The 27,265-nt window shown below is 40.4% G+C and overlaps 1 protein-coding gene across 1 annotated transcript in view; it reads right to left on the bottom strand.

Annotated features, from left to right (window-relative positions):
• The window catches only part of Mgam (maltase-glucoamylase), a 143,785-nt gene that overhangs the window by 86,542 nt on the left and 29,978 nt on the right, over positions 1-27,265 (bottom strand). The window contains exons 15-30 of the mRNA XM_032906004.1: positions 27,008-27,125; positions 26,003-26,174; positions 24,720-24,836; positions 23,257-23,411; positions 22,024-22,108; positions 21,238-21,294; positions 20,625-20,749; positions 17,758-17,846; positions 15,595-15,644; positions 15,027-15,194; positions 11,615-11,767; positions 11,083-11,283; positions 9,122-9,276; positions 7,917-8,085; positions 7,480-7,576; positions 6,618-6,730 (exon numbers count right to left, since the gene is read on the bottom strand). Of these exons, the coding sequence (XP_032761895.1) occupies positions 6,618-6,730; positions 7,480-7,576; positions 7,917-8,085; positions 9,122-9,276; positions 11,083-11,283; positions 11,615-11,767; positions 15,027-15,194; positions 15,595-15,644; positions 17,758-17,846; positions 20,625-20,749; positions 21,238-21,294; positions 22,024-22,108; positions 23,257-23,411; positions 24,720-24,836; positions 26,003-26,174; positions 27,008-27,125 (2,024 nt within the window). The remainder of the gene's footprint in view (positions 1-6,617; positions 6,731-7,479; positions 7,577-7,916; positions 8,086-9,121; positions 9,277-11,082; positions 11,284-11,614; positions 11,768-15,026; positions 15,195-15,594; positions 15,645-17,757; positions 17,847-20,624; positions 20,750-21,237; positions 21,295-22,023; positions 22,109-23,256; positions 23,412-24,719; positions 24,837-26,002; positions 26,175-27,007; positions 27,126-27,265) is intronic.

Raw genomic sequence — 27,265 nt, 5'->3', positions numbered from 1 at the left:
TCTCATATTCGGCATCTTGAAAGAACCCACAGATGTCTGACCCAGTCTGAAACAACATGGGACAAAGTGAGCTCTTGGTGCGTTCTAGGAGACACTGTCATCTTCCTAGGGAGGAGGGGCATGTAAAGGACACTTACATAGGATATGCCAAAGAGGCTGAAATCCATCATGCCTGCAATGAGAGATGCACCAGGGTCAGGACAGGACATTCTCTGCCTCCTCTTCCCCCTTCACCAAGGATCATACACCCATCCCAGCCTGCAGAATCCCCTGTGCACAGCCTACACACCAATGATGGATTTCCCCAGCTGGTCCCAGGCAGCTGTGTTGTCTCCCAGCCAATGTCCTCCCCAACGTCCAGAAGAGGGGAATGTGGAGCGAGTGATGACGATCCCTCTCTCTCCTGTCACCTCCTGCATAGCTCTGGTTGGGACACAAGGAGGTATATTAAAGAAAGGATGGGAAAAGAAGGAAATTGAGCCTCTCCTCCAAAACCTTGTGCTTAAAGTATGGTGGCAAATGTTAAGTGCATCCTTCAAGGGAAGCTGAAGAATGGATTTCAGAGGGTTCTGCTGCTGATAGGGACAATAATGACAGGAATTCCTTTCCATGAGTTTCATCATTTACAAAAGCAAAACAGAAAACAAAAAACAACAACAACAAAATTTCATCATGTGATGAATACAGAGGTTGTCACCAAACCTTAGGCAATATTGGTTATAAGTTACTCATCCAATACTTAGATTTCTATATTTGAGTAGGAAACAGAAATTCCAAGTTTCCCATAAAATAATCACTACTATACATTGAGCACAAATCAAAGGTACACTTGGAACATTGTTGAAAGAGCTTGTGTCCCCGTATGTGTGGGTTTCAATCCCACTCTTTCCCACAGATGTGTTGGTACACTGATTAAATCTTTCATCTCATTTTTAACCACAAGTCTCTACAAAGTTATAGTTAAACCACTTTTCAGCCCATAGTATGGAAAATGAAGGACAAATTAAGGAATATAAACCCATCATCACTGTCTCCTACACATTCCGTCAACAGGAGAATGGTCACTCACTCGTAGGTGGGTCTGGTCTGGGACCACCCATACAGGCTGTGTACATCATAGTGCCGCAACCGGGAGCCATCTGGAAGGATGTGCTCGCTCTCCATGCACAGGGTCTTGCTGCTCAGGCCCCTGTCTCGGCCTTCCAAATCTGAGGGAAATGATGAAAGTCAGTGAACAATCAGGCTTGGCTTTTCTTTTTATGGATAAATTAACTCTAAAGGTCTCTGTCTGGAGTCAAGTCCCCTTCCCAGGGTCATGAGAATAATGGTCCTCTCTGAATAACACACTAACTGATTTTCAACATCCAAATCTCTAAAGAAATGGAATGTGGCAAGAGAAGACGTTGTTGAATATTCACTATGGGGCAAGTCCTGATATAATCACATTTAAAACACTTCTCTCTGTCTCTGTCTCTGTCTCTATCTCTCTGTCTCTGTTTCTCTCTCTCTCTTTATCTGTGTCTGTGTGTGTGTGTGTGTGTGTGTTTTGTGTGTGACATAAAGACAGGATGTCTACTGAGACCAGAAGAAGGCATCTGATTCTCTGGAGTGGAGGTTGAGTCCTATGTTAGGATGGTACTCTCTCTAACTGTTCAACCACACTTTAGTCCCTAAGTTTTAATTCAGAAGTTATTTCATATTTTCCTTATGTTTCTGAGAGGGGATAGAGAGTTTGCTTCTCACAGTGTAAAAAACTCAATTTGGTCACACAACTCAAAAAAATATAGTATATGGAGCTAAACCGTAGGTCTGCAAACCTCCAAAGACTATGGGCTCCAGATAGATAGATAGATAGATAGATAGATAGATAGATAGATAGATAGATAGATAGATAGATAGATAGATAGATAAAGATATAGATATATATCTTAGCAAAAAAGTTCTGTAAGTTATGACAGCACAGAGACATCCTAGTCGAGTGATTTCTGGACAAATGCAAGAATTTTGTTTCTAACATCTCGTGTTAGATAAAGAGTGTATTTTGGTCTCATGACACATTTAACAAAAACAATGGTGGAGAGGTGCCCTTGTTGATCAGAGTACTCCCAAGATGCTTGACTCATCTTCCTTCTAGCCATTGTCCAAGAGTGTAAGGGCCCAAGGTCCTTACATGGCATGTAGGGAGGACGGTTCAGAGTAGTGTCAGTGCAGCCGGAAGGAACTGCCCCATTCACAAAGCTGGAAGGTTCATTCATGTCCTACAAATAGTAAAAATGTGACTTATTTTTAAAGATACTTCAATCTTCTCAATTCAGGAATAGAGAAAGAGTTACACATTCAGTATCCAGCAATCTCTTCTCTGTAGATCCTGCCCAGAGAGGATAGTAATCCACCAGGGAAGAACAAGCTAGAAGAACAGTTAACCTCAACATGACTGCCTAGGCCATCTATTTATTGTGGTTCCCCTCAGGACAGAAAGTATTTTACAGAATTTCCATTAATTTTTCTTGATAATTTAGAGGAGAGACTTCAGATAAGTTCCTTGGCGCTATATTAATGACAGTTGTAAGTTTCATCCCATGATTAGCACTTGCATATATCAAAACTCATTTTCTGGAAATTATTATTACCTTGATCAATGCCAAGGATCCACATGGTGAATACAATGCACACCCATACTCATGTGCACACACACATACAGACACACTTACGATCCACAGGCCATCAAACTTCAAGCTCTTTGCTGGATTCTGTGAGTTGCTGTGGAGTTCTTCAATCTCCTTCTTCCACCAGAGGGCAGTTGAATTCCGGAAAAAGTCAGGGAAGGCCACGTAAGCTCGGTATTGCTGCCAGAGTAGAATACAATGCACTTATTGTCAATGAGTACATCATGCAGGGAGTAAGCACTCACTAAACTGAACTCAATGAATTCTGATACTTCCATAGCTATATATCTGACTAGAACCTACATAATAAAATTTTTGTGACTCATTAAAAAATATTGAGAGTCAAGAGGTATAAGCACAAACAAATGCCTTCCCAGTATTTGGAGTCATTCTCGTTGTATGGGAAGGACAAGTAAAGGGAAAATGAGCTTTGGATTGTTAAAACCAAAAGATTAAAAATTCTTCTCATGTGTTTAGACTCTTTTTTTTTTTTTTTATTAACTTGAGTATTTCTTATATACATTTCGAATGTTATTCCCTTTCCCAGTTTCCAGGCCAACATCCCCCTAACCCCTCCCCCTCCCCTTCTTTAGTCTAGACTCTTTCTTCTTCTCGCCCTCCCACCCTTAGAAATTCCTACTCCTACTGACATGTTGCCTTCTGTCAGGGAGCATAGCCCATACTGCCCTACCCATTTACCAGGGTCGCTAAGTTGTTCTTCCTCCAGTGTCTCTGTCCTAAGTATATAGACATCTAGTATAAAACTTCCTGGCAACCCTGACTACATCCAGCATCCACAAAGGGCATTTTACCTGCACTTGACTGTCCCAGTCTAGAGACGGGTCTACAGTGATATTAGGGTAATCAGGCCAGACCTATGAAGAGAAAAGATTTAACAGCAATATACTGGACATGATAAATAATGTCTTAGGGAACTATAAGTCATGCTTCACAGTAGTCAGGGAGGATTGCTTTAAAAAAAGAATGGGTTCCACAAAGACCTTAAGAATATCTACAAATATACACAGGGAAGAAAATGAAAATCACAAGATCTGAAACCAAACACAAAAGACACAAAATCAAAATTCTAGGAAAACACTAATAGTGACTCTGGGCCAGGATGAGTCTTGTTGGATCACCATACAACCCATACCTTTCCCCAGACAATGCCTCCATTATTGGGATAGCTGATGAAGACGTCATTCTCCACTCCCTTGGAGAAGGCAGGATAGGGCTCTGTCTCATTGCCAGAAATAGCTGGATCCTGCAGTCAGAGCACAGAGCAGAGGGGAAAATTATGATAGAAAATTAAAAGGAGATATGGTGGTAAATAGGAATCTCCATGTCAAGTTGTGCAAGGGATTTTCTTTGGCTCCCTCAAAATACACTTACATTAATTACACATCTATTTCTCTCCTAGAATAGGAAAGGACAGATGCCCTAAGGTGATGTCCGCACTAGTCCGTCCATTGTCCCATTCACAGCCTACACATTCACACAAGAACTAACCAGAATGAGGATGACCCGCATCCCATTGTCCTTCATGCGATTGATCAGGTCTGGAAACCCAGAGAACTTAGGGCTGAGCTTGAAGTCCAGCTGCCTCTCCATGTAGTCAATGTCTGAGTACTGCACATCCTGGGATGACACAAGGAAGAGAGACTGATGGTGGAGACTGTCCAGCCTCCAGGGCTTTGATTCTGAACATTTCAAACCTGACCTATCCTATATTGTATTGTAAATATGGATCCTAGGATAGTCAATGATTGTTTTTTATAATATCTACTCAAGAATGAAAAAGATTAGTCAACGATAACAACAAATAGATTTTGATGCCTGTGTTTGTCTGGAAGGGTTACAGAAAAAATATACAGTGTAAAAGAAAGTTTTTTTGAAAACAGAACATGTCAGATGTGAGTATAGTGATGCGGCTCTGGGAGCTACCATTGAAATCAGTGGTTCTATTTAAGAGAAAATACAGTTAGCTATCCAGTCCTGATACAGCATGAACTGTAAAGCTATTACATGGTGATGAAAAACAAAACAGGAGTTAGCATATAATAGCCAGTGTTCAGAGCAATCATAGTTCTTGTTATATGACATACTAAAGTCAGCACTTCAGGTCTGTTCAACAACATTTAAAAATAAAAACAAAATTACAATTAAATAAGTTGTGATAGTTGTCTACAGAATTGCTAAAAGCGTTGGACCTCAAGTCCTCAAATGAAAAAGGTAGGTTCAGTGTTTTCTAGTATAAACTCAATATACGTCTAGTGCATTCAGCAAGCAACTGTCCAGAGAAGCAAATCAAATGATTTACTGATTGCTCTATCAGTTTTAAAACTGAAGAAAAACCTATCCATGAATGGCTGGATGAGTTTAGGTCAATATTTTTTAGACCTAATCACCATTAGTAAAATTTCTTAATCTATTGAAGAATATTAAGAGTGGATGTCTTGAAGTCAAGCTTTACAAAAATGAGTAGAAACATGCTACAGCAAAAACTGCATTGCTTCAGCCTTAGCTCTTCCCTGTCAGACTGAGCCATGAGTGCACTAAAAAGGTATTTTGGTGGAGGCAGACTCATTGTGACTTGTGGTAAAGCAGTGTGTCATTGCAGAACTCATCCAACACATTGTAATATAGAGATTTGAGTTGATTATGAAGTTGCAGAAACTATATACTATGAAATGTACATACATATGGGATCCGCTTAGCCACCATTTCATCATACAGGTTGGCAATCTCCGTATCATTCTCATATCCATAGCGACACAGCTGGAATCCCAGGGACCAATAAGGTACCATCACAGGCCGACCAATCAACTACAAAACCGAAGAAGATGAACAATGGAGGTTGTATATAAAGTAGAAAAGGGTTTTTCCAAAACTAAATAATCTACCAATTTTAATCCAGAAAGACGAAGGTCGCTATCTCTTAAGAAAAACCTCCTTAGAGCCTGGAGTTTCTCTTTATAGTCCTTTCTGATTCCTACATGCCAAATTTAGAAGTAAAACAACCGGACGCATGCTGCCAGGTTCAGAGTATAAATTTCAGACCCTACTAGATTGTGAAATTGGACAAAATGAAGTTATCTTTGTGTTTGCTTCATAATGGTCAAATGGGACCTATTGGTAGTATCAATCGTGTAGTACCTTTATAACAATGAATTACATATGACATGATCTTACAGACAGACATATATGTTGCAAGAGTTTTGCACATGTGTTTTTTCACTACTGTGCAATCAGTGTCACACCACTCCCTGCCATCATGTGTCAATACCTATATCACCACTCCTATCATGCCCATTAAAATTACCCTAAACATTACTATAACCCAGTCATGGATACCATGATATCCATCACAACCATCATCACCATCAATTCTGCCATCATTTCCACATTCCCCCCATTACTATCATAACACTAACAACAGTCATTCTCAGCAGCATCACCCCTACACCACCATTGCAATTTCCAACATCACTTTTAATCCAGTCCTATCATCATCCACTTCATCTCCAACAACTGTACCATCACAAGCATCACAATCACTACTTCTATCAGCAAGACTACTATATGTATATGTATATATATATATATATATATATGGCAATACTACTACCACTTCTATCAAGATTACCATCCCTTCCTACCATAAATATCATCACCATCCCAACCATCTACAACACTATCACTAGCCTTACAAGAATGTCTATATAAAAATTCATTTTTCTTCTATATTAAGAAGGCATAAATTCAACGGCTATAGGGATGAATATCTTTGTTCTTTATTATACTATACTCTTGCCTCAGAGAAAACCAACCATTATGGTACTTATGTGACCATTTCACTAGTGGATGCACGCCCTGGAGTGATAAATGTGCTGAATAAAATGGGATCTGGGGTAAGGAAGGTACTGCAGAACCAAATTAATTCCTTCCTACCTCTGTGTATTGTTGAGTAACAATCTCTGGAGTTGGGCCCAAGAACACATAAAAGTCCAGAATGCCCCCTATGGTTCGGTATGTCAGGGCAGGCATGGGCTGGAAGGTTACATCTGAAAAGACAAAAAACAGAGTCGAATAAAAAAAGACAATGTAAACTCATCATCTCATATTGTGGAAGAATCAGGTCTCTAATCCTCACTAACTTTTTCTTCTACTGAAGTGTACTGACTACATGTACTCTGTTGTTGACTCACACAGAAGAAGAAGCTAAAGGAAAATCCCCCAACTGTGCAAGCATGCATGGGGTACCCTGTTTTGCTACTATGTTTTTGAAAATTTATCTTTATAAATACACTCAAAGTGATTATTATAAGCTTTGTTTCACAATAGTTTATGGTTCATAAACAGTACTAAAAAACAATGTAGTGAGCATCAGTATATATTTCCTGCAAAGTTCCCAGTGATAACATTGTGTATGAATAGTGTATGTTGGATACTGTGAACAAAAGACAGTTAATTCCAATATATCATGTTCATATTGCACTAGTTTTGCATACATCCTTTTACAGATTCTTGGCTATTTACCATCTTTAAATATACCACACAAATTTTCCACACAACCCCATTCTCCTAAAGTGAGTGTTCTGCCTCACAGCTTCAAATTAATTCAATGTGTGTAACTGGCTTGAACAACTGATCAAAAATGTTAGGAACTCACTGAATTCTGTTGTATCTATCTTTGTGGTTGTTCCAAAAAAGCATTCCATGAGAGGCTTATCAAAGGCAGCTAGGTCAACTACATTATGACATTATATAAGAGAAACCAGCACATTAACAACAGATGAAGGCATCATCCTACCCATGGCATTGCTGTTCATCAAGAGGACTCCATGGGCATTGCCATCCTCCTCCAGCCCCATGTAGTAAGGGTGGACACCATAGGAATTCTTTTTGTACTGAGAGTAAAGAAGAGAAAACAAAAGAGATTAGGAAAACCGGTCCCAGAGAAAGAACCAAAAATCACCTCCTTAGTTGTCTCTATCCCTCTTAGGAAAGTAAGCTAAAAACATGAAAAACAAGGCACATGAAAATTACACACTTAACTAATAGCAGAAGGAAAGTGTATGGTAAAGCTGGAGAGGAGGAGGAGGAGGAGGGAGGGACGGAGGAGGAGGGAGGAGGAGGAGGGAGGGAAGGAGGAGGAAGGAAGGAAGAAGAAGGAAGAAGAAGGAAGAAGAAACACAAGACACACAGACTGGTTAGAGGGGACAAAACACAACCACATTCTGTCCTTACCCCTGGGGGCTCATCCCTGGAAAACATGCCCCATGTATGCCAGTTCATGTCTATCTTGAAGGTTGTGTGCTCAGTTTCCCCAAAGCCATAGATGTATGTGGAGGGCAGACGGGTGGAGATGCGGATGAACATGTCATTGAAGGTGAAGCCAAGGAGCTGAGAGTCCCAGCTGCAAAAGGAAAAGGAACATTTGCAAAAGAAAATCAGCTTCCTAGTGGTTTCCATCCATTTGGAAGGACCACAGAACTTTCTATTTTAATCCATCAATTCTAGAGCCTCTCCCCAACAGAATATGCACTAGACACATCCATTCCTGAGTCACCATTAATTGTACTCCTCCACTGTGTCTGTGCTTCCCCTTACTGTTAGGCACAGTAGAAAGTAAAATCAGTTTACCACATTCCCACTCTGTATTCCCCATGCCATGCTTTATGCTCTTGACTCTTAATGGTCCACTTTCTACATGTATCCAGACCTAGGATATGGCCACCTGATATATAACCTTGCACTCTTGTTATGCTCCCTGCTTACTTCTCATGAATGCCTCCTGGGGGAGACTTCAAGGCTGATCCTGTTCTAAAGCCCATCTCCTCTCCAGGCTTTCACTCCCATCCTCATCCACTTAGTTAGAAATCTCTCAATTAACTCAGTCTCTCAAATATCTCAAGAATCTCAATGAAACTGATAAATACCATCCAGCTTATGGCATATATAATGAATACACACATATATGGAACTGCCTTAGTAATTGCTCTTAGAATATTAAAGATTCCCTCTAAAAACAGAACAGACTTCTTCAGATGTGGAGTATAGAATGAGATATTCCCCATACTTCCATGTATTTGAATACTTGGTCCCCGTGGGGCACTCTTTTTCTCTTTGCAGTTCAAGATGTGAACTCTCAACTTTTCTGCTGACATGTTTGCCTGCTTCCACTTACCATCGTAGAGTCTGACACTAAGAAACCATGAATGCAAATAAACTTTTCTGCAAGTTCTCTTGGACATGTTTTCTGTTTGTTTGTTATTTGATTGTATGTTTTTATTTTGTTTTGTTTTTATCACAACCATAGAAATTAACTGATTCATCATGGATCTGAACATAGGCAGTATGATACTTGAAGCCAGGATGTCTTCAAGGACAATGGAGCTGGTGAGGAATATTTAGAAGAGCAGTAACACAGACTCAGACCAGGAACCACTTACATTACAGTGCCTGTACTCTTTCGGCGAATTTGAATCCCAAATGGATTCTCCTTGATGAAGACATCATACAGACGGCCTTCAGGGGTACTCGATGGAGCACTGGGGATGTTCAGAGGGACTGGAACTTCATAACGACTGTGGTTGGGATCATAGATCTAGGACAGAGGAAACCATTTTATGTACAGATAAATGTGTGCCATTACATGGTATTATAAGATTTTGAATTCCTACCACACAAAATTTTAGAGGATTGAAACACCAGATAGCCTAAGAACACTTAACAGATCACTGCATAACATATAAATCAGTCAAAACATGACATTAATAGTGTGAACAATCACAGTTATCTGTCATTTCAAAACAACACTTGCACAAGTGTAGTACTTTAGAGATGAATAACTCAGCATACTCTTAGCATGTTTGACAGAGACGGGATGTTGTAAGTTTTCACCTCTCAAACTTTACAACCCAGGGCTTAATCAACATAACATAGAGCATTGTCTAATTAATGGCTTAATCTAGATTCAGGTCTCATTATTATGGGCTCTAGAACCTTTGTTCATCCATTTCAACATTGTGGTTAGGATCAAAACCTCATTCTGAAATTGGTGTTGGATTTATAAAAATGATATATTCTTTTGTATGTGAGTGTAGGAGACCTGAAAGTATGAAATTTAAAAATCTATTTTGTTTTCATAACAATGCTAAAAATGAAATTTAAATTAAGTAATTAAGGATTTATGTTCTACTGTTGGTTCAATAATAATTCATGAGGATAGGATTGGCCAAGGTTATTATTGTGAACCACTCATGAATCATGGAATAGTAGAGAAGAACTCTGCATGGTTGAAAGATACAATCAAAAAAAAAAAAAAACCTCTGAAAAGGGGGTTTGTGATTACAAAGAAGAAAATGATTTTGGGCATTAAGGTGATTGTATGGAAGAAATACAGGATGAATCTAGCTTTGTCACAGTAAACCAAGCACAAAAATGAGAGCAAAGAGTTCTGGTAAAGAAATAATAAAAGCAAAACTCAAGAGTGTAAATGTGGACTGAGAAAGACATCGTCATGGTGGAGAGAACTACTGTAGAGCTAAATGGTTAGTGAGGAGGAGTTGAGGCTGCACACCCATCAACTTCATTCTGATGAGGTCACACACATAAAAAAAACACAGTAGGAGACATAGAGCTCAAGTCCAGATAACGCTCCGATTCTGAGGGCTCCTCTAGAAGAGGGCTCTCTGCCTTGAAAACTGACTTACGCTCTCCCAGCATCATTTGATGCCTCACTGTGTACCAGCCTGGGTGGGGTTCCAATACCACCATGGTGGAAGACAATTCCCTGTGTAGGAGCAGCTCACCATTTATTAAGAAAATTACAAACAGGATAGCTACTCAATCCCTATTCCCTTTATTTAATTAAACCATGGAAGGAGAAACAATCACTTCATGAGTATTTCAAAGATGTTTCCAGTTCTTTTATCAAAATAACTCTCCTCCTCTTATACTGTCAATCACAAATCCGCCCAGTTTTCTCATGTCAGTTAACATCACTACCATCCACAGACACATGCAACACGACAGTGATTCCTTGGGCATATCCCTCTTCTAGTTCATAGGAAGGACCAAGATCGTCTCAAGGTCTCAAACACATCCACCCTTCCCCCTCTCCTTTCTTATTCAAGAACAAACTGAGACATAACTGTCCTATCGACCTAGTAGCTTCATCGGCTTCCTCTCCATGTGTTCTTTTACAATTTTCCTTAGGCACAATTATTTTCTCAATTTGAAATTAGGAGAGGTCTCTCTACTGCATCAGATATCTAACTGATCTCATCACTTGAATGATGCTCTCAAGTATTTTGATATGAAATTAAACATTTTTGTCAGAATTTTGTAACAAAAAGTAGCAAAGAGTACTGAAACTGGAGAGGCCCTGTCCATGCCTGATAGCGCATACCTTAAACTGCAGCATTTGGTCCTTGTGGTAGGTCACTTTCAGTTGCAGTTGATTCACGGGTGTAGAGGGGAAGGCATTGCTATAAGTAGAAACCTTCAAGGAAATGTCAGCTGTGGCCCCATGGGAGTCATACTGAATATTGCTGACTGAGTACAGCTCATTAGCAAAGTAGCAATGAGGGACCCCAGGAGTGTTGGAAACCTGGAAAGAAAGTCAATATCCTAGATCAGCAGGGATATGGAGTAATAAAACAGAGTTAGAAGAGACAAATTATCTGGAGAGAAAGCCATAGCAACATTTGCTCATGTCTATAACATTTAAGAAACCATGAATTTAAATTCCTGATCAGCTGGAGAGAGTAGAATAGTAAATAATCCCACTCTTGCCCAACTCACTCCTCAGCCTAAATAATGTTTATATAGAGTCTTTCTATAGATTTTAAATAAATCCATGGTTACAGGGTTGTGATAAAAACATTGTAGATTATATTAAAAGGGTGTCCAATTTACATGACCATCTTCAGCATGATTACCTCCCAGATGCAGCCACGGGCAGTGCAGTTTGCCTCAGAAACACCATGCTCATCTGGATAACAATCTATCTTTTCCTCATCCCTTGTGAAGATGTCCCACTCGACTGTATATGCTTCTCCCAGCTTGAGATGGATATTTGTGATGGTAGCAACCTGAAAGAATGGAAATTCATCCTCAGTACAAAAGTCTTACAAGACCTCAAACTTTTTGATGGAAATAAAGAATAAATGATATTCTTAGTTTATCCTTATGCCCTGCTTTTAATATTTTAAATAACACACCACAGCATATGAGGACACAAGTGCATATGTGCTTAGGCTATAGTCAGTGGCAAAGGAAAATACAACTGTTCTATGAAAACTTTCTATATTACATTGTAAAAAAAAAGAGAGAGATGAAGGAAAACCTGTTATGTTCAAACTTTTTCATTCCCTCCATGGACCACTTGACCACCATTCATTTTGTCAGAAATAATTTCTCATCCTCTTTCCAGATTAAGCTACCATTTCTTGTTCATTACCTCACCATATCATGCCTCATTTTGGTGTGGAGTGCTTAGATTATCGGGCACCTATGTAATGTTGCTTAGGCTATAGTTCTAGTGTTCTCTGGAATCATACAAAACTTACCTCAGATTTCTGCTTTCAGATATACCTCTTAGTGTAGGATTGGGGAGTGAGAAATAGCATATACAAATTTCCATTTCCAACATCCTAAACCTGATATGGAGACTGGAAATTTAAGAGCGCTTTGATGTTGTTCTAACTCAACTTGGACACCATATTCAAGACATATTCTCTCTGGAAAACAAGGCCCTTTCTGGAATACATGTGCTTTTCTCTGTATTTCAATTTTAAATAAGAGATACTTTGAATTAATGACTGAAAATTTACTGACGGTAACATATGCCTGGCTAGAAAAGTCAATTTGGGTTTATTTGCTGGGGTCAAGGTTTCGTTCTTGATAGAAGGCCCTTCCCCTTCTGCTTTATCTCTGTTTTTCTTTCTTTTCTATGCTTCTTTTTTCCATTTTTCTTTTCCCTACAATAGGGCATTGTGACTGGATCCATTCAGCTCATTCCAATTCAGAAAGAAAATAGACCTTACTTATCATAAACTTAATGAATTACTGACATCACATTTTCAACTTTGAAACTTTAATTACAAAAATACTTCCAACTTTTCTGCATCAAACTTCTTGTCACATCAACTTCATAAATCCAATATGTTTAGATATAGATATAGATATACATATAGATATAGATATAGATATAGATATAGATATAGATATATGGCTGCATATGCCCACAGTATGTGTGTGCAGTGGCTGCAGGTGCCAGATGTGGCTTTGATCCTGTGGAACTGGAGTTACAGATGTTTGGGAGATGGCATTTGGGTGTTGAGAATCAAACCAGGACCTCAGGGAGAGCAGCCAGTGCTATTAACTGCTGAGTCATCTCTCCATATCCATAAAATTCTATCATTCAAGGTGGTGTTCCATCCATGCCTTCTCCAGAAAGCTGCCCTCAACTACTCTACTGAGCTTGGATATCAGTTAAGACCAAAGCAGATATTTTACCAATTTTGGTTTAGACTCCTTTTTAACACTTTCATATATTTTCATTTAGGTTATTTGTATTTCTGACCATTCTGACTCAAAAAATAGAGTTCCTTTGATGATATATTAAATATCTTATTTTCTGTCATAAATAAATCATGTTTTGCATATGTATCTTTCTGCTGCCTTACACTTTGCCATAGACACAACCAACTCTATAAACTTTTATATTTAACTTATAAAAATATATATCCTCTTTATGTATTGCCATAATAAAGTGTCAAATGTGATCAATATCCAATGTAATTAAATTTCTTAGTTGACTGGTTAACCCAAATTTAAAAGATCCTCAACACAGTATTGATCCAGCACTCCAGTTCCATGAGAAGTGTCCAAAGAAGTCATCAGAATTGACTTGGGAAAGTCCCTCACAGGACTGAGGAAGTAGAAGAAAGGAGGACAAGTCATATAGAAACAGTAGGCAAATGGTTGGAACTGGAAAATATCATTCTGAGTGAGCTAACCCAATCACAGAAAGACATACATGGTATGCACTCACTGATAAGTGGCTATTAGCCCAAATGCTTGAATTACCCTAGTGGCCTAGAACAAATGAAACTCAAGACGGATGATCAAAATGTGAAGGCTTCACTCCTTCTTTAAAAGGGGAACAAGAATTCCCTTGGCAGGGAAGAGAGAGGCAAAGATTAAAACAGAGACTGAAGGAACACCCATTCAGAGCCTGCCCCACATGTGGCCCATACATATAGAGCCACCCAATTAGACAAGATGGATGAAGCAAAGAAGTGCAGACCGACAGGAGCCGGATGTAGATCGAACCTGAGAGACACAGCCAGAATACAGCAAATACAGAGGCGAATGCCAGCAGCAAACCACTGAACTGAGAACGGGACCCCCGCTGAAGGAATCAGAGAATGAACTGGAAGAGCTTGAAGGGGCTTGAGACTCCATATGTACAACAATGCCAAGCAACCAGAGCTTCCAGGGACCAAGCCACTACCTAAAGACTATACATGGACTGACCCTGGACTCTGACCTCATAGGTAGCAATGAATATCCTAGTAAGAGCACCAGTGGAAGGAGAAGCCCTGGGTCCCTAAGAAGACTGAACCCCCAGTGAACTAGACTGTCGGGGAGGGGCAATGGGGAGGGTGGGAGGGAACACCCATAAGGAAGGGGGGGAGGGAAGGGGATGTTTGCCCGGAAACCGGGAAAGGGAATAACACTCGAAATGTATATAAGAAAAAAAAATACAAAAAAAAAAAAAAAAAAAAAAAAAAGAAACAGTGGATCCCAATACATCTGGCAAATACTACTTTCTAATCACCGTCTATGTTAGCACCATCAACTGTTTTACTATAAAATATTTCTTGCAAATGCCTATGATAAGTAACATATGATATGTCTTGATAAAGCATAAGGAAAGGAACACTAAAAGTTAAATAAATAAAAGCCCTGTAAATTCTTATTCATCTCTCCCTCTTCCCCTCCCCATCCTCTCCCCCTCCCTCCTTCTCTCCTTCCCTCCCATCCCCCTCTCTCTGTACCTTAGACCACAAGACAACAAATTTTTACAGAGTCCTTTCCTTGGATCCTTCTCCCACACCCAGTTAGAGAAAACCAAACACAAAGCGAGAAGAGAATAAGGATGGGAAAATCTGAAGGCCTGTTGGCTCCAACATCTCTGTTTTTATCTTCCTTCTCCAAGCTCTAACCTCCTCACCTGGCTTCAGATGTGCTCTGGTCCTTCAGCAACCCATGTGATCTTAGCAAGAAGTAACATCATAACCTCATGAGGCTTGTGGAAAGCCTCCTCACAAAAGGAATTCTTACCTTCAGGTTTGAATTGTAATTGACTTGAGGAGACATTTGAAGGAGAACCCCATTCTGTTTCACTTTAACATTGCGGAATTCCTGTGTCCCAAAGATTTTAATTTCCTGGAATTCTAAGTTATTGGGATCCTTGTAGTTTGGACTTGAAATTGTTACATCCAAACGGTTCTGAAACACACCAAGCATACTTATGAACAAATTATGCAAACATAGATTCCCTAGGCCTTCCAACATTCCATCCTAGACCATGCCCTTGAGCTGCTCTGAAAGTCTCTCAATTTCCCTGCTGCTGCATGCTGATGGGGAGGCAAACTTATTTTCATATTCCAATGGAGAGAGTAGGGGGAATTCTCAGGCCTTTTAGAGAATCGTCCTTTACAGTAATAGCAGCTTTGCTTCCTTATTACTGCTGCCTCTTATTGATGACAAACCTGGTATAATTACTAAGAATTAAGTCATAAACAGCAATATTTACCCCTGGTAAATATTGATAACTAAATACAAATAGAGAACACATAGTCATTTTCAGGCAAATCCCACACAGTATTCACGAAAATGTGCTACTTACTTGAGTGGCGGAGAATTCGGTGAAAAGGTAAAGGTTTTTGGCCACAGTGTCTGAAAGAAGAAGGAGATGTCAGACTGTCCTGGTGACCTCAGAGGAACAAGTTTCACCTTCTTAAAACTAATTCCTCATGGAGGCTAACCCAAGGCTTTTGCCTGTACATGGACTATGTTCTTCTAGCAGGGCTGCCTTGTCTGGCCTCAGCAACTGAGAATGACTAGCCCTGCAGAGACTTGAAGTGCCAGGGTGAAAGGATACCCAGGGCCCCCCCCCACCTACTCATATGAGAATGAGGAACAATGGGGGGTGACCATGAGGGGGCAGTGAGTGGGATATAATGTGAATAGGTTAAAAACCATTATTTAAAGTATAAAACTGATTCCTCGTTCTTTCCCTGACTGACAAGCACTACACCAGATCTGTGGATCACACTTTTTTCCTCTTCATCCACCAGACACTTTGGCAGTTTCTGGATCTTTGCTTGATGATGCCATAGTAAATATGAGTGGCCAAGATTTGTAACACACTGTTTTCATTTCTTTGGAGTGCTACATATCTAGACATGGGACTTTGTGCTATGGAGTAGTTGTAATTTCAACATGTGGAGAAGTGCCTATGTTACCCTCCATGATGTCTATGTAAATCTATTTTATGATTTGTTGCCTTTATTCATGTCACATTTAAAATCACAACACTATGCCCAATATTAAATAGCTTTCTCCTATGTTTCCTCCTAAGAGTTTTATTTTAAGTCCAGTGAGCATTTTTTCACAATACTAAATTGGCAAGACAGCAAACATTTATATCAGAAGAAGATGAGTGAATATAAGAATTACAGAGCACATGCACGTGGAATAGTCTTTAATAGAAAGCCCTACAGTTTGAGAACAGAAGTAAATCTGGATCATATTATACTTGATGTAAGAAAATGAGATAATAAAGAGAAGCAATGCATGGTCTCAGTTTATAAAAGAGCTAAATAATTGAACTGATATAGAGGACAGAATAGTATGTTTTTCAGGGGCAGATAGAAGGGTAAATTTTAAAAAGCAGTTGAAAGACTATGAGTCATAATAAGAGAAAATTTCAGAAAGCCAATACTGCTGATAGTGGTAATATCATCAATGAACATTACAGTAACCAGTGTACAATGCCCATATATGCAGAATCTGTGTGTCTGCATATTGTCTTTTCTTTAATACTATAACTGAGAAAAGGTCCTTTACAGTGCTCCCAAGACAGTAATCTTTTATTTGATATTTTTACTTACATTTTAAATGTTATCCCCTTTCCTCATTTCCCATCCATAAGCCCCCTATCTCATCCCCCTCCCCTTCTTCTATAAGGGTGTTCCCCTTCCCCAACCACCCTCCCTTCCTGCCTCTTCACAATGACATTCCCCTACACTGGGGCCCAGCCTTGGCAGGACCAAGGGCTTCTCCTCCCATTGGTGCCCAACAAGGCCGTCCTCTGCTACATATGCAGCTGGAGGAATGGGTCTGTCCATGTGTACTCTTTGGGTAGTGGTTTAGTTCCTAGGAGCTCTGGTTGGTTGGTTGGTTGGTTGGTTGGTTGGTTGGTTGGTTGGTTGGTTGGTATTATTGTTAGATTTTTTTTCCCCAGTGAGTTTTGTAAGAATTGCCATTGCATTGGAGATGAGACAGACAGACAGACAGACAGGAGAGAGAGAGAGAGAGAGAGAGAGAGAGAGAGAGAGAGAGAGAGAGAGAGAGAGAGATGTTAATGGTAAGTGCTCATACTCAGGAATGTGTGTGCTGTGCTTGCTGCCTCCCCAACATGGGTATGATTTTCATATCATTGACAGTCCCAGCCCCAAGGACTGGGGGGGATATTTACAGTGAAGTTTAATTACAGTAACAGTGATGTAATTCTGTTTGTAAAAATGAAGTGAGAGACCATTAAACACTACTAACAGAGAATTCAGACAGGGAGACACAGAGACAAAGACAGGAAGATGCTCTCTCTCTATCTGTGGTTCATCCATCATGGCCTCTAACTAGTATAACTAGAAGCAAATGTTTTCTCTGGGATGCCACTGCTAGGATGCCTGGTGACATATCACCCACAACTTAATGATCAGCAGAAATCAGAGGACAGAGCCCAGTGAATAGGTCTGCAATGGCCACACCCTCTCAGGGCACTCACCCTTTGTCTGCCCATCATCCCAGAACAGCTCTCCTTTTGCTTCCTTGTTCTTATCCAGGGCAATGATAAGACCAAGAGGATTCTTCCGACTGTGGGGAAAAGATTCACACAAGATACAAATCCTTAGGGCTCAAAAGATTTTGACAAACATTTGCATCCTGTTTCATTGGGAAAGGCTACTTCTAGCAGCTCATGCTGTTTTTCTTCCCATACAAAGACAAGACTGGCAGGTGCTTCTCTCTCTAGGACCAATAGTTCACATGAGATGGAAACACACTAAAGCATAGCCATAAACACATATGAAAGAGGCATGAATAGGAGACCAGAATCAAGGTACAATAAAAAACATTGTGCCTGAAAATATTATGTAGAAGACAGATTATCAGAAGAGGAAGAAATCCTCCACAGTAGTCCTATGGCTGGGTATTTAGAGTTCATGATCAATGAGAAGTGTCAGTTGCTATGAAGAAGATACACTTTTCCCTCACAAAACAGCTTTTCTGATCAAGCAAAATTATACAATAGCATCATATATAGAATGACCACTTTCCTTATTTGATTTCTTCTTATCTTGTCTTGTGAGGCAAACAGAGATCAGCAGGAGTTTGGAAGTGATAGCCAGAACTCTGCCAGAGAGTTGGAGACAACATCTGACTCTAGCTTTTGAGAAATCAATTAGAAGTGGGTATGGATGTAGTTCAGTGAAAATGCATTTTTCAAATATGCATAGCCTTCTGCAAAGCCTAAAGGGCAAGAAGCTGAAATGCATCAAGATAGATGATTGCTGTGGAACTAGAGGAGCGAGCTCTGTCTGGGCTGGCCTGTGTCCTGAAAGGACTCCAGGAAAACAGCTGCTCAAGGCAATGTGAAACTATGCTCTGTTGCCTCTAAACGCTCTACCCTTGCAGTCAAAACCTCAAGCCAGATCCATCTTTTTATTTTAGGCAATGTACAAAACAGCCTGGTATTGAACAATTAGAGAAAGAGAAAAGAGAAGTCTTTGTATTTACTTTCACAAAAAGCCAATCATTTGACGTTTTAGGATAATAAATGTTCAATGGAAAACACTGGTTGCCAGAATTCTAAGAATTCTCAGCAAATTAAAATCAAACAATGTGCATATATTCTACATATGAGTTGGGGACCTTGGTCCGGTCAGTGTATGTTCTTTGGTCAGTTGCTCAGTATCTATGAGCCCACAGGAGTCCAGATTAGTTGATTCTGATGGTTTTTCTGTGGAGTTCTTATCCCCTTTAAGGCCCTCAATCCTTCCGGCAACTCTTCCATAAGAGTCCCCACGCTCTGTTCAGTGTTAGGCTGTGTGTCTCTGAACCTGTTTCAATCTGCTGCTGGGTGAATTCTCTCAAGAGGACAGTTATGCTAGGTTCCTATCTGGAAGCATAACAGTGGATTGGGGACAGTGTCAGGGATTGGTGCTTGCCCATGGGATGGGTCTCAAGTCGGGCAGGCTATTGGTTGGCCATTCCCTCAGTCTCTGCTATCTTTGTCCCTATATTTCTTGTAGCAGTTGGGCAGCTCAGTTTTCATGTGGGTCTCCCAACAACTAAAACAGAGACTGTCTCTAAAGCTGTTGCCTGTCTGTGAATCCGTTCCCCAAACTGGACTGCCTTGTGTGGCTCCAGTGGGAGGAGAGCCTGGCAGACTTGATATGCCAGGGTGGGAGGATGCCTAAGGGGACCGCCCTCTTAGAAGAGAAAGGAAAGGCATGGGGGAGGAATTCTGTAACAGGGAGACAAGGAAGGAAGGCAGATTGGGATTTTAAATCAATCAATCAATCAATTAATTAAATCAAAAAGGGAATAGCTTCAGAGACACATGACAGAAACATGCAGCTCTTCAGTGAAATGCAGATGGAGTACGCAACTGGAGTCAACGATGAGTACACATCTGTGACATTGCTTAGTGGAATTATTATTATTATTATTATTATTATTATTATTATATAATTTTTAAAATTATTACATTTTCAATATATTCTGATCATATTCTTTCCCTCCCCCAAGTCCTTCCAGATTTTCTCCCACCACCAACCCAACTTTAAATTCTTTCTCAAAAAAGCAAACAAAAACCCAATACAAAAAAATAAAAGCAAAAACAGAGTAAACATAATAAATAAAACCATACCCCAAAAGAAAAAAATACCACACTGTAAAAGCACGTACAAAAACAAACAAAACCCAAACAACCAACAAAAGAAACCCCAAAAACTGGAGTTCAACATATGTCAGTCAGCTACTTCTGAAAATGAGGCCTGTTCTGGAGTGGTTGATATACCCAGTAAGTATTTCTATTGGAGAAAATCAACTTTCCCACTCCCGGTAAGTATAAGTGAAGCTTCAATTGTTAACCTTTACCCTAGTAGCTGGACTGTCATTTGTCCCAGGAAGGAAAGAGCTCGGTGGAAGGAATGGAAAGGAAGGTAAAGGTTATAAAAGGATGGACAATGGACCCAAATATAGACATGAGAATTTGTGGACCAAGAGCAGAGAACTACCAAGAGACAAATGGATGAAGGCACGTAGGTGATCATCTAACCAGGTTTGCCCAGAATGGAGTTCTCTGAAGACATGAGACTTTCAGTGTCAATGCTGACCGTGCCTTTGGAAACCAAGAAAGCTGAGCATTCTAGCCGTCAGTTTGTTCTGACACATATGGAGAGGTTGGGAGAGGGATAGAGTAAAACCCTTCAAAAACCAACAAGCATATAGCTTTAGGTCAGAAGCTTCTAGAAGTCCAAAAAGACACCCTCCACTCCAGAACCTTTCAAACCCACAGTCTGAAGCAGACTATCCCAGGAATGTTGTCCTTTGTCAGCCCTGTGCCCTCTTAAAGATCCCATGCTATACCTGGCTTCTGTGGTTGTGGCTGGCTGCTGTGTGGGGAAGATGTAGCCCCCTCGAAGGTGAAGTCCAATCTTGTCTTCAGGAAGTTCCATCTCAACGCTTTGCTTTCTCCATGCCAATTGCTCTCCCTGAGGCAGGCAGATAAATCAGATGCATTAGCTTCATGGTCTATGGACCTCTACCATGCTGAGATCCCTAAGGTGCAATCTATCTCCACTTAGCAAAATTACTCTCTACCCAGACAAGCAAATGAAAGGAAAGCTGTCATGTAGGTCCACTCAGGGTTTGAGAAACATTTTTGCTATGCTGAGCCTGTTTGATGTATGCTATGAAAACTGATGCTTCTGAGCTAATCATCTGACTTCTGGCCAAGCTGAAATTGCCCATGAAGCTCTCTAGTGTTCGCTCATGAGAAGAGCTGTGAGTCTTTATGTTGTTGCCGAATAGAGTGTTAAAGTGACAGACTTGCTCTTCCAAAGCTGTGCTGTGAACTTACAGAAAACACTGCAAACGTACTCCTCCGTGCGTGAATGGTGGGTCCCTAGCTCTAGACAGTCACCCTCTCCAGGCAGCTGCAGCTGTGGTTGTGAGTTTGAGAACAGTTTCAGCTACTTACGGTCTCATAGTCATACCAGGTGGCATCCGGCACATACGCTTTCACTTTCTCTGCACCCTAAAATTAAATTAAAAAATCCTCATGTCTCAGCCTCTATGACATAAGAATGTCTTAGTATAGGGCAGGGACTTCCCAGCCACATTCAGAGAAGATATAGTCTGCTCCCCCCCCCAACCCCCCATTGCTGAAATTTGTCCATTTTCTAGTGCTGATAAGAACTATAACATGGCGATCTGGATCAGGGTGGCCACAGATGGGCTGGATTATAATCAGAAATAACAAAAATGATGATAAAATATACTGTGGGGACAATTCCTGCTTTCCGTGAATTGTCTCATTTAATCCTCTCTGTGACTCATAAGTTAGACGCAGTTGTATATTCCTGCCTTTGAGGTTGAGAAGCCTGCACTCCCACCCAGCTGACAAAGATCAGCTACTCTGAAAACCTTGACTTCAGAGTGAGTCTTGGCCTCTGCTACATTGTAACTTCACATCTCAGAGCCGTAATAGTCAGTTACAATGACAGGATGAACCACAGGCTCGTGCCCAAATCAAAGTTGCCAGTAGGTACTTTAACACTGATTGAGAGCCTGCCTAGAAAAAGAGTCCTCTGAAGAAGAAAATATGTATCAGATAAGCTACTTCAAAACACTTCTGAATACTCTTCTCCATTGACCCAACTGCAGATATCGGCAGTGAGTTTGTAATAGAAGGGTAGGAGATTTGGGGGGTAGTGAGCAGGAACAAAGGCAGAGGATGCCCACCTGCCTCCATGACAACACTTGCCTGATCCAGGACAGGAGTGATGAGGAGACCTGGTCCCCACAGAAATTGTCTGTCTATGTCCCAAGTATTGCTGTCTTCATAGAACCTAGAAATCAATGAGATAGGTCACAGACAGGTGGGTCAGTGCTCCTGAAATCTCTCTCACAATCTAACCGAAGCACATAGGCTACCTGGAAAACAGCCACAATCATCACTGTTATGATACCTACTCTACCCCACGTCCCTCCACCCCATGCAGATCTCTGTCCCCAGTCCATGTACCTTCCTGCGCTTCCCCCAGGTGGCAGAGAAGTTCCTATTCCAGTACCTATTCCAGGCAGATCCCAGGCTGCATTACTCTTTGCTGTATCTCCCACTGGAATCTAAGTAAGATAACCTACAAATTATATGACAAACTTATTGTCAAAAAAGATCTGGGGCTGGACCTAGCAGCTCAATGCCAGCATTCCCAGATACGTGGATGTCAGAATGATCACAGCTTTAAGTCCTGCCTGAGCTCCAGAGGAAGTTATAAGTCCACCTAAGAGATTTAACTGATCTTGTCTCAAAACAGCAAGTGTTAAAAGGGATTGACATATAACTCCATGGCGTAGTACTTGTGGACTATGTGCAAGGCTTGAAGCTCACTTCTTGGTCTTATCCCCTCCCACAAGCACAGCAAAAGTAAAGAAATGCATCAGATTAAAAAAAAACAGGTTATACAAAATTTTAAATTTTCTATTTTAAAATATCTGCTTTTAAACAAGTGATTCCAGGAGGTGGTCGGTATTTTACCCCAGAAGAGATCATGAGTGTGTGTGCATGTCTAAGGTTTGCATAAACAACACATAAGTCAGTTAGCATTATTTTGAAAAGGAAAGGTTCCCAAGAAACTGCCTGCTGAGTTAAATCAGAAAGTCCAACCAGCTAGCTAGTAAACATAATGGAATTCTCAGGATCATTTTTGAGATTTTTATTTACAAATTGCAGCATTATTCCTAGAGACTTAGAATCCTAGCACATATTCATAGCACAGAGCCTTGCTTTAATTATCTTCCAAGTTAAACTAAAATGAGTTGGGAGGGATAGGTAAGTCATATATTTCTGGCCCAGTATATGCAAAGCCTTGGGAAGGATCTACAGTGTACACACACACACACACACACACACACGCACACCCACACACACACACACACACACACATCCCTGAATAGTTTTCTTGGGTAGTTCTAACAGAATTTTAGGAGAACTTACTCATGCAGAAGAGGCCTAGCTACAGTGTCTCCCCGGCTGTGTGCTCTGTAGAAAAGAGTGTAGAGATAAGGCAGCAGCGTGTAGCGGATGTTAAGGTAGTGCCTAGATGAATTCAACAGCAAGGAGTCTTCTCCGAAAGAAGCAGGATCCTGGTCCTAAAAGACAAGAAGAGTTTGCAGATGTGGGTTGACAGTGGGAAAGCTGTGTGTGCCAACAATGATTTCAGAGTCCATGCAGCATGACACAGAGTTTTATGCTGCATGATCTGGGGCCTCGGTTTCCTTTTGCTTCTGAGTGACACAGCTGGAGAACTGAACCATGGCACTGAATAAGCTGCCATTGCAACTTACAACTCACCCTCTCTCTTTCACACGTTAGAGCTGCCCAGATAAGAGGCATAATTAACTAATTTATTAAGCCTCAGCTAAATAATTTTGAAATGTTTCTCCATCTTTATTCTCATTACAGAAAGGAGCCATGTAGGAAGAATGCATAGAGGTTTTATAAACTCTTAAAGTCTCATCATTTCCATTTGTTTTTATTTTTAGCTTTCTGAGATTTACATTTTTTGTTTTAATGTTGCAATAGCCTCTGTCAGCTTCCTAACACCTAACTAACCTTCTATTCCATGACACTTTCCTCCAACAGTCTTGTAAAGGGTTAGTGTTGTGCCAGCTGCTGACTCAGCAGCTAATTACTTTAATTACTATTAAATATCATTCAAATATTTATTTAATTGATTACATTACTCTAAATGTTTAATAAATTAAATATTAAATATTAATTAAAGCTTATTTAATTAAATTATTCTCCAAAGCAAGGTATTTATCTGTATTTCTCATCTAGGACTTTTAAAAACAAGTTTGCTAGTTAGCACAGGCTAGTCTTGAACTCCTGATCCTCCTGTGTCTACCTCCCTAAGGAGCTAGGATTACAGATCTTTATCACTGGAGCAAGGCTCAATCTTGAGCTCTTAACCCTTCGCTTAAAAATTGACTGACTGGGAGTGGGGGCTGTTTCTTTTGGTTTTTGGTTTTTAAAACAGGCCTTCTCTGTGTAGCCTGGCTGTCCTGGGACTCTCATTGTAGTTCAGGCTAGCCTAGAATCCAAAGATTCACCTCCCTCTGCCTCACAACTGCAGGGTCACCCTTACCCAGCATCAGGCTGACTCTTAACATCATTATTTACATATGTGTCTCCAGATTCTAGACCCAAGGAAGCCATTCACACAAAAATAAGCAACCAGTAACTAAGTTTTAAAAAACCAAATTTGTCCCAATGACAGAATTGATGATAGATTGGGACATTGGGGCATTCTATGATCAACAAGCCTTATTCATGGCAAGTGGGTCCCAAATCAGCATACATGCAGTATATTATAAAGCTGGCTCAACAGATTTCATGATGGGAATACAAACAGATCCAGTTATAATGCACCCCATTATACTTCCCAGCTGACTTACCTTGTAACCTTGGCCATTGTGATTCCGGGAAAATGGATAAAATGCCCCCAGCTGCATCCAGCGCCTGCACAGCTCCTCATATGTGTTCATGGCAAAGCCACATATATCGGCCCCTACCTATGATGACACATGGACAGCATGTTTATGACACTCCCACCCCTTTCAGTTGCTTCCTACCAGGGACTTCTTAACTGAACTTTGTTCAAAGCTTTTTACCCAGAAGGCTAACGTGGTGTGGCCAGAATCAGCATTTAGCCCATGTCCACATTATTGTTAGGTGACTCCTTTCCTGCTGTGGTGTCTCATTTTAATAAACAAATGGAGCACCGTAACTTTTTAGGGACAGTCATTGCTATCACCAATAATATAATTGGACCACATCCTTTTCAGCAGCCCAGTTCTGATCATGTCACTCACATCACCTAACTCTCCAGTCCCCTTGCCATCCCTTCTATCAAATCTTTAAACCCGGTCACAATCTACCCTTGCTCCAGTTTTCCACTCTGATCTTAGAGACACATCTACCTTCCTCTTTAAGTTCCTTTTGCTTGAGATTATTTTGTGTTCTTAAAACGAGCTTCTCTCTGGTTCTCCTAATACAACTTAAGTACTATCTTTTATATGGAGTCTTTTGACCTCCTCCCCTGACTCGCTCCGTACCTTATAATCATATCAAATTAATAAATATCCTTCTCAGCGTATCTCATAGTGCTTAATATGTGCATTCCTTTGGGGTTTTATCCTGGCTTGCCATAATTATTTGTTTACATGTGTGCCTCTGTATTCTGTTCTTGTGTACCACCCATATTTCATTTAGCATCTGGTAAACAGTAAGCACTCAATAAATGTATCTGATGAATTTGACTAAACACATGCTGTATGATTGTTTGCTCATCTGGGAACTAGTTACATAGGTGTTTTCTGTGTTTGCGTGCATCTAATTAGTTACCTAGGTGAGTTCCATGTATTCATGCACCCGATTAGTTACGTAAATATGTTCCATGTATGCATGCATCTGATTAGTTATAAAGGTGTGTTCCATGTATGCATGTGTCTGGTTTAGACTAGACAACTAGTGTGCTTTCTCTGTGTCAGACACTTAAGAATACTTCAGGAGCTATCAGGGTTGCACTTTATCTTTGCATCAGGCAACGCAGGCAATGAGGTTATGGTACCAGAGCCCCAGTGATGGTGATAAAGAATGAGGCCAAAGTATGAAAACCTGTCAGAAGGAAGCTTCATGGGGACTGAGAGTCATAAGAGAGTTTGGCAAAAGGACTCACCATTGGGATACCGAAAAGGTTGAACTCAAGCATGCCTGGGATGGACCACTGAAGGTCCTTCCAGGTGGCAGTGTTATCTCCTAACCAGTGGGCTGCAAATTTGCCAGAACCGGCAAAGGTAGAACGTGTTAGAATGAAGCTTCTCTTGTCTGGGAACACGGTCTTCACGGCTCTGGGAAGGGATGGAGTTAGGAGTCAGTGAGGAGCTCAGCTGGTAGAACAGTAGCACGAATAGTAAAACAAAAACATCTCATTCTCCTTCGTTCCTTTCTCCAAAATTTGTTAGAGCGACTGTTAAAAGAATGTACCGTGACATATATTCATGTTTTCTTTAGCTTTGTTTTATACAGGCCATTAGACTCATAATTTCCTACAACTTCAAAAGCAGTATTGAAAGGTTTGAAAACTAGAGGTATATGAATTTCATAAAACAAACGTGAAAGGTATCCTAAATAAAAACGCATTAGTCTAGAAAGACCTAAATGTTGCTTACATTACTTAAATACTTGACCTTAGATAAATTTCTTAATAGTTTTCTTCTGATTTTCTATTCATTCGTTTACTCATTTGTTATCTATTTTTTATGTATTCTTCAAATACATGTTGGATTTCTTATTCTCTACATGCCAGTTTTTCATCCGTAATGATAGCCATATTTTTTAACATTTGTGACAGCCTTAAGTATATGTGTGTTTGTATCTGTATACATTGGATATATGCACATTACAAGCAGGTGCCAGAAGGGACCAGAGGAGTGAATCTGATTCCATGAAACTGGATATACAGACAGTTGTGAGCCACCCAACATGGGTTCTGGGAACCAAATAAAAGTCCTCTAGGAGACCAGAACATGTTTTTGTCTGGGGAACCATCTGTCCAGGACTACTACCCCAACCCCAGTTTATCTTTTATTTAGACTTTTAACAATTACTACATATGAGTCACCAAGCTTCTAACAGATCCATAATTTGATCAGATATAAGTTCATAATAAGAATGGACTCACTCTTCAGTGGCAATGGCCATGGAATAGCCGTACAGATTGTGGACATCATACTGCTTTCCCCAGTGCTGAACTGCATCCATGCAGAGAGTCTTAGAGAACAAGTTCCCATCCAGGACCTCTGCAACCACAACAGCAATGAATTACCAGTCAGGGAAAACCTTACATGCAGATTACTTACTTCTTAACTACAGTATAACCTACAAAGATGGCGGCACTGGGCAGGCCTTAGATGTGGCCGTCCTAAAAACAAACATGCTG

Source organism: Rattus rattus, chromosome 6, assembly GCF_011064425.1.
Source record: "Rattus rattus isolate New Zealand chromosome 6, Rrattus_CSIRO_v1, whole genome shotgun sequence".
In the NCBI taxonomy this organism is placed as follows: domain Eukaryota; kingdom Metazoa; phylum Chordata; class Mammalia; order Rodentia; family Muridae; genus Rattus; species Rattus rattus.
This window is presented reverse-complemented; position numbering and strand designations above follow the sequence as displayed.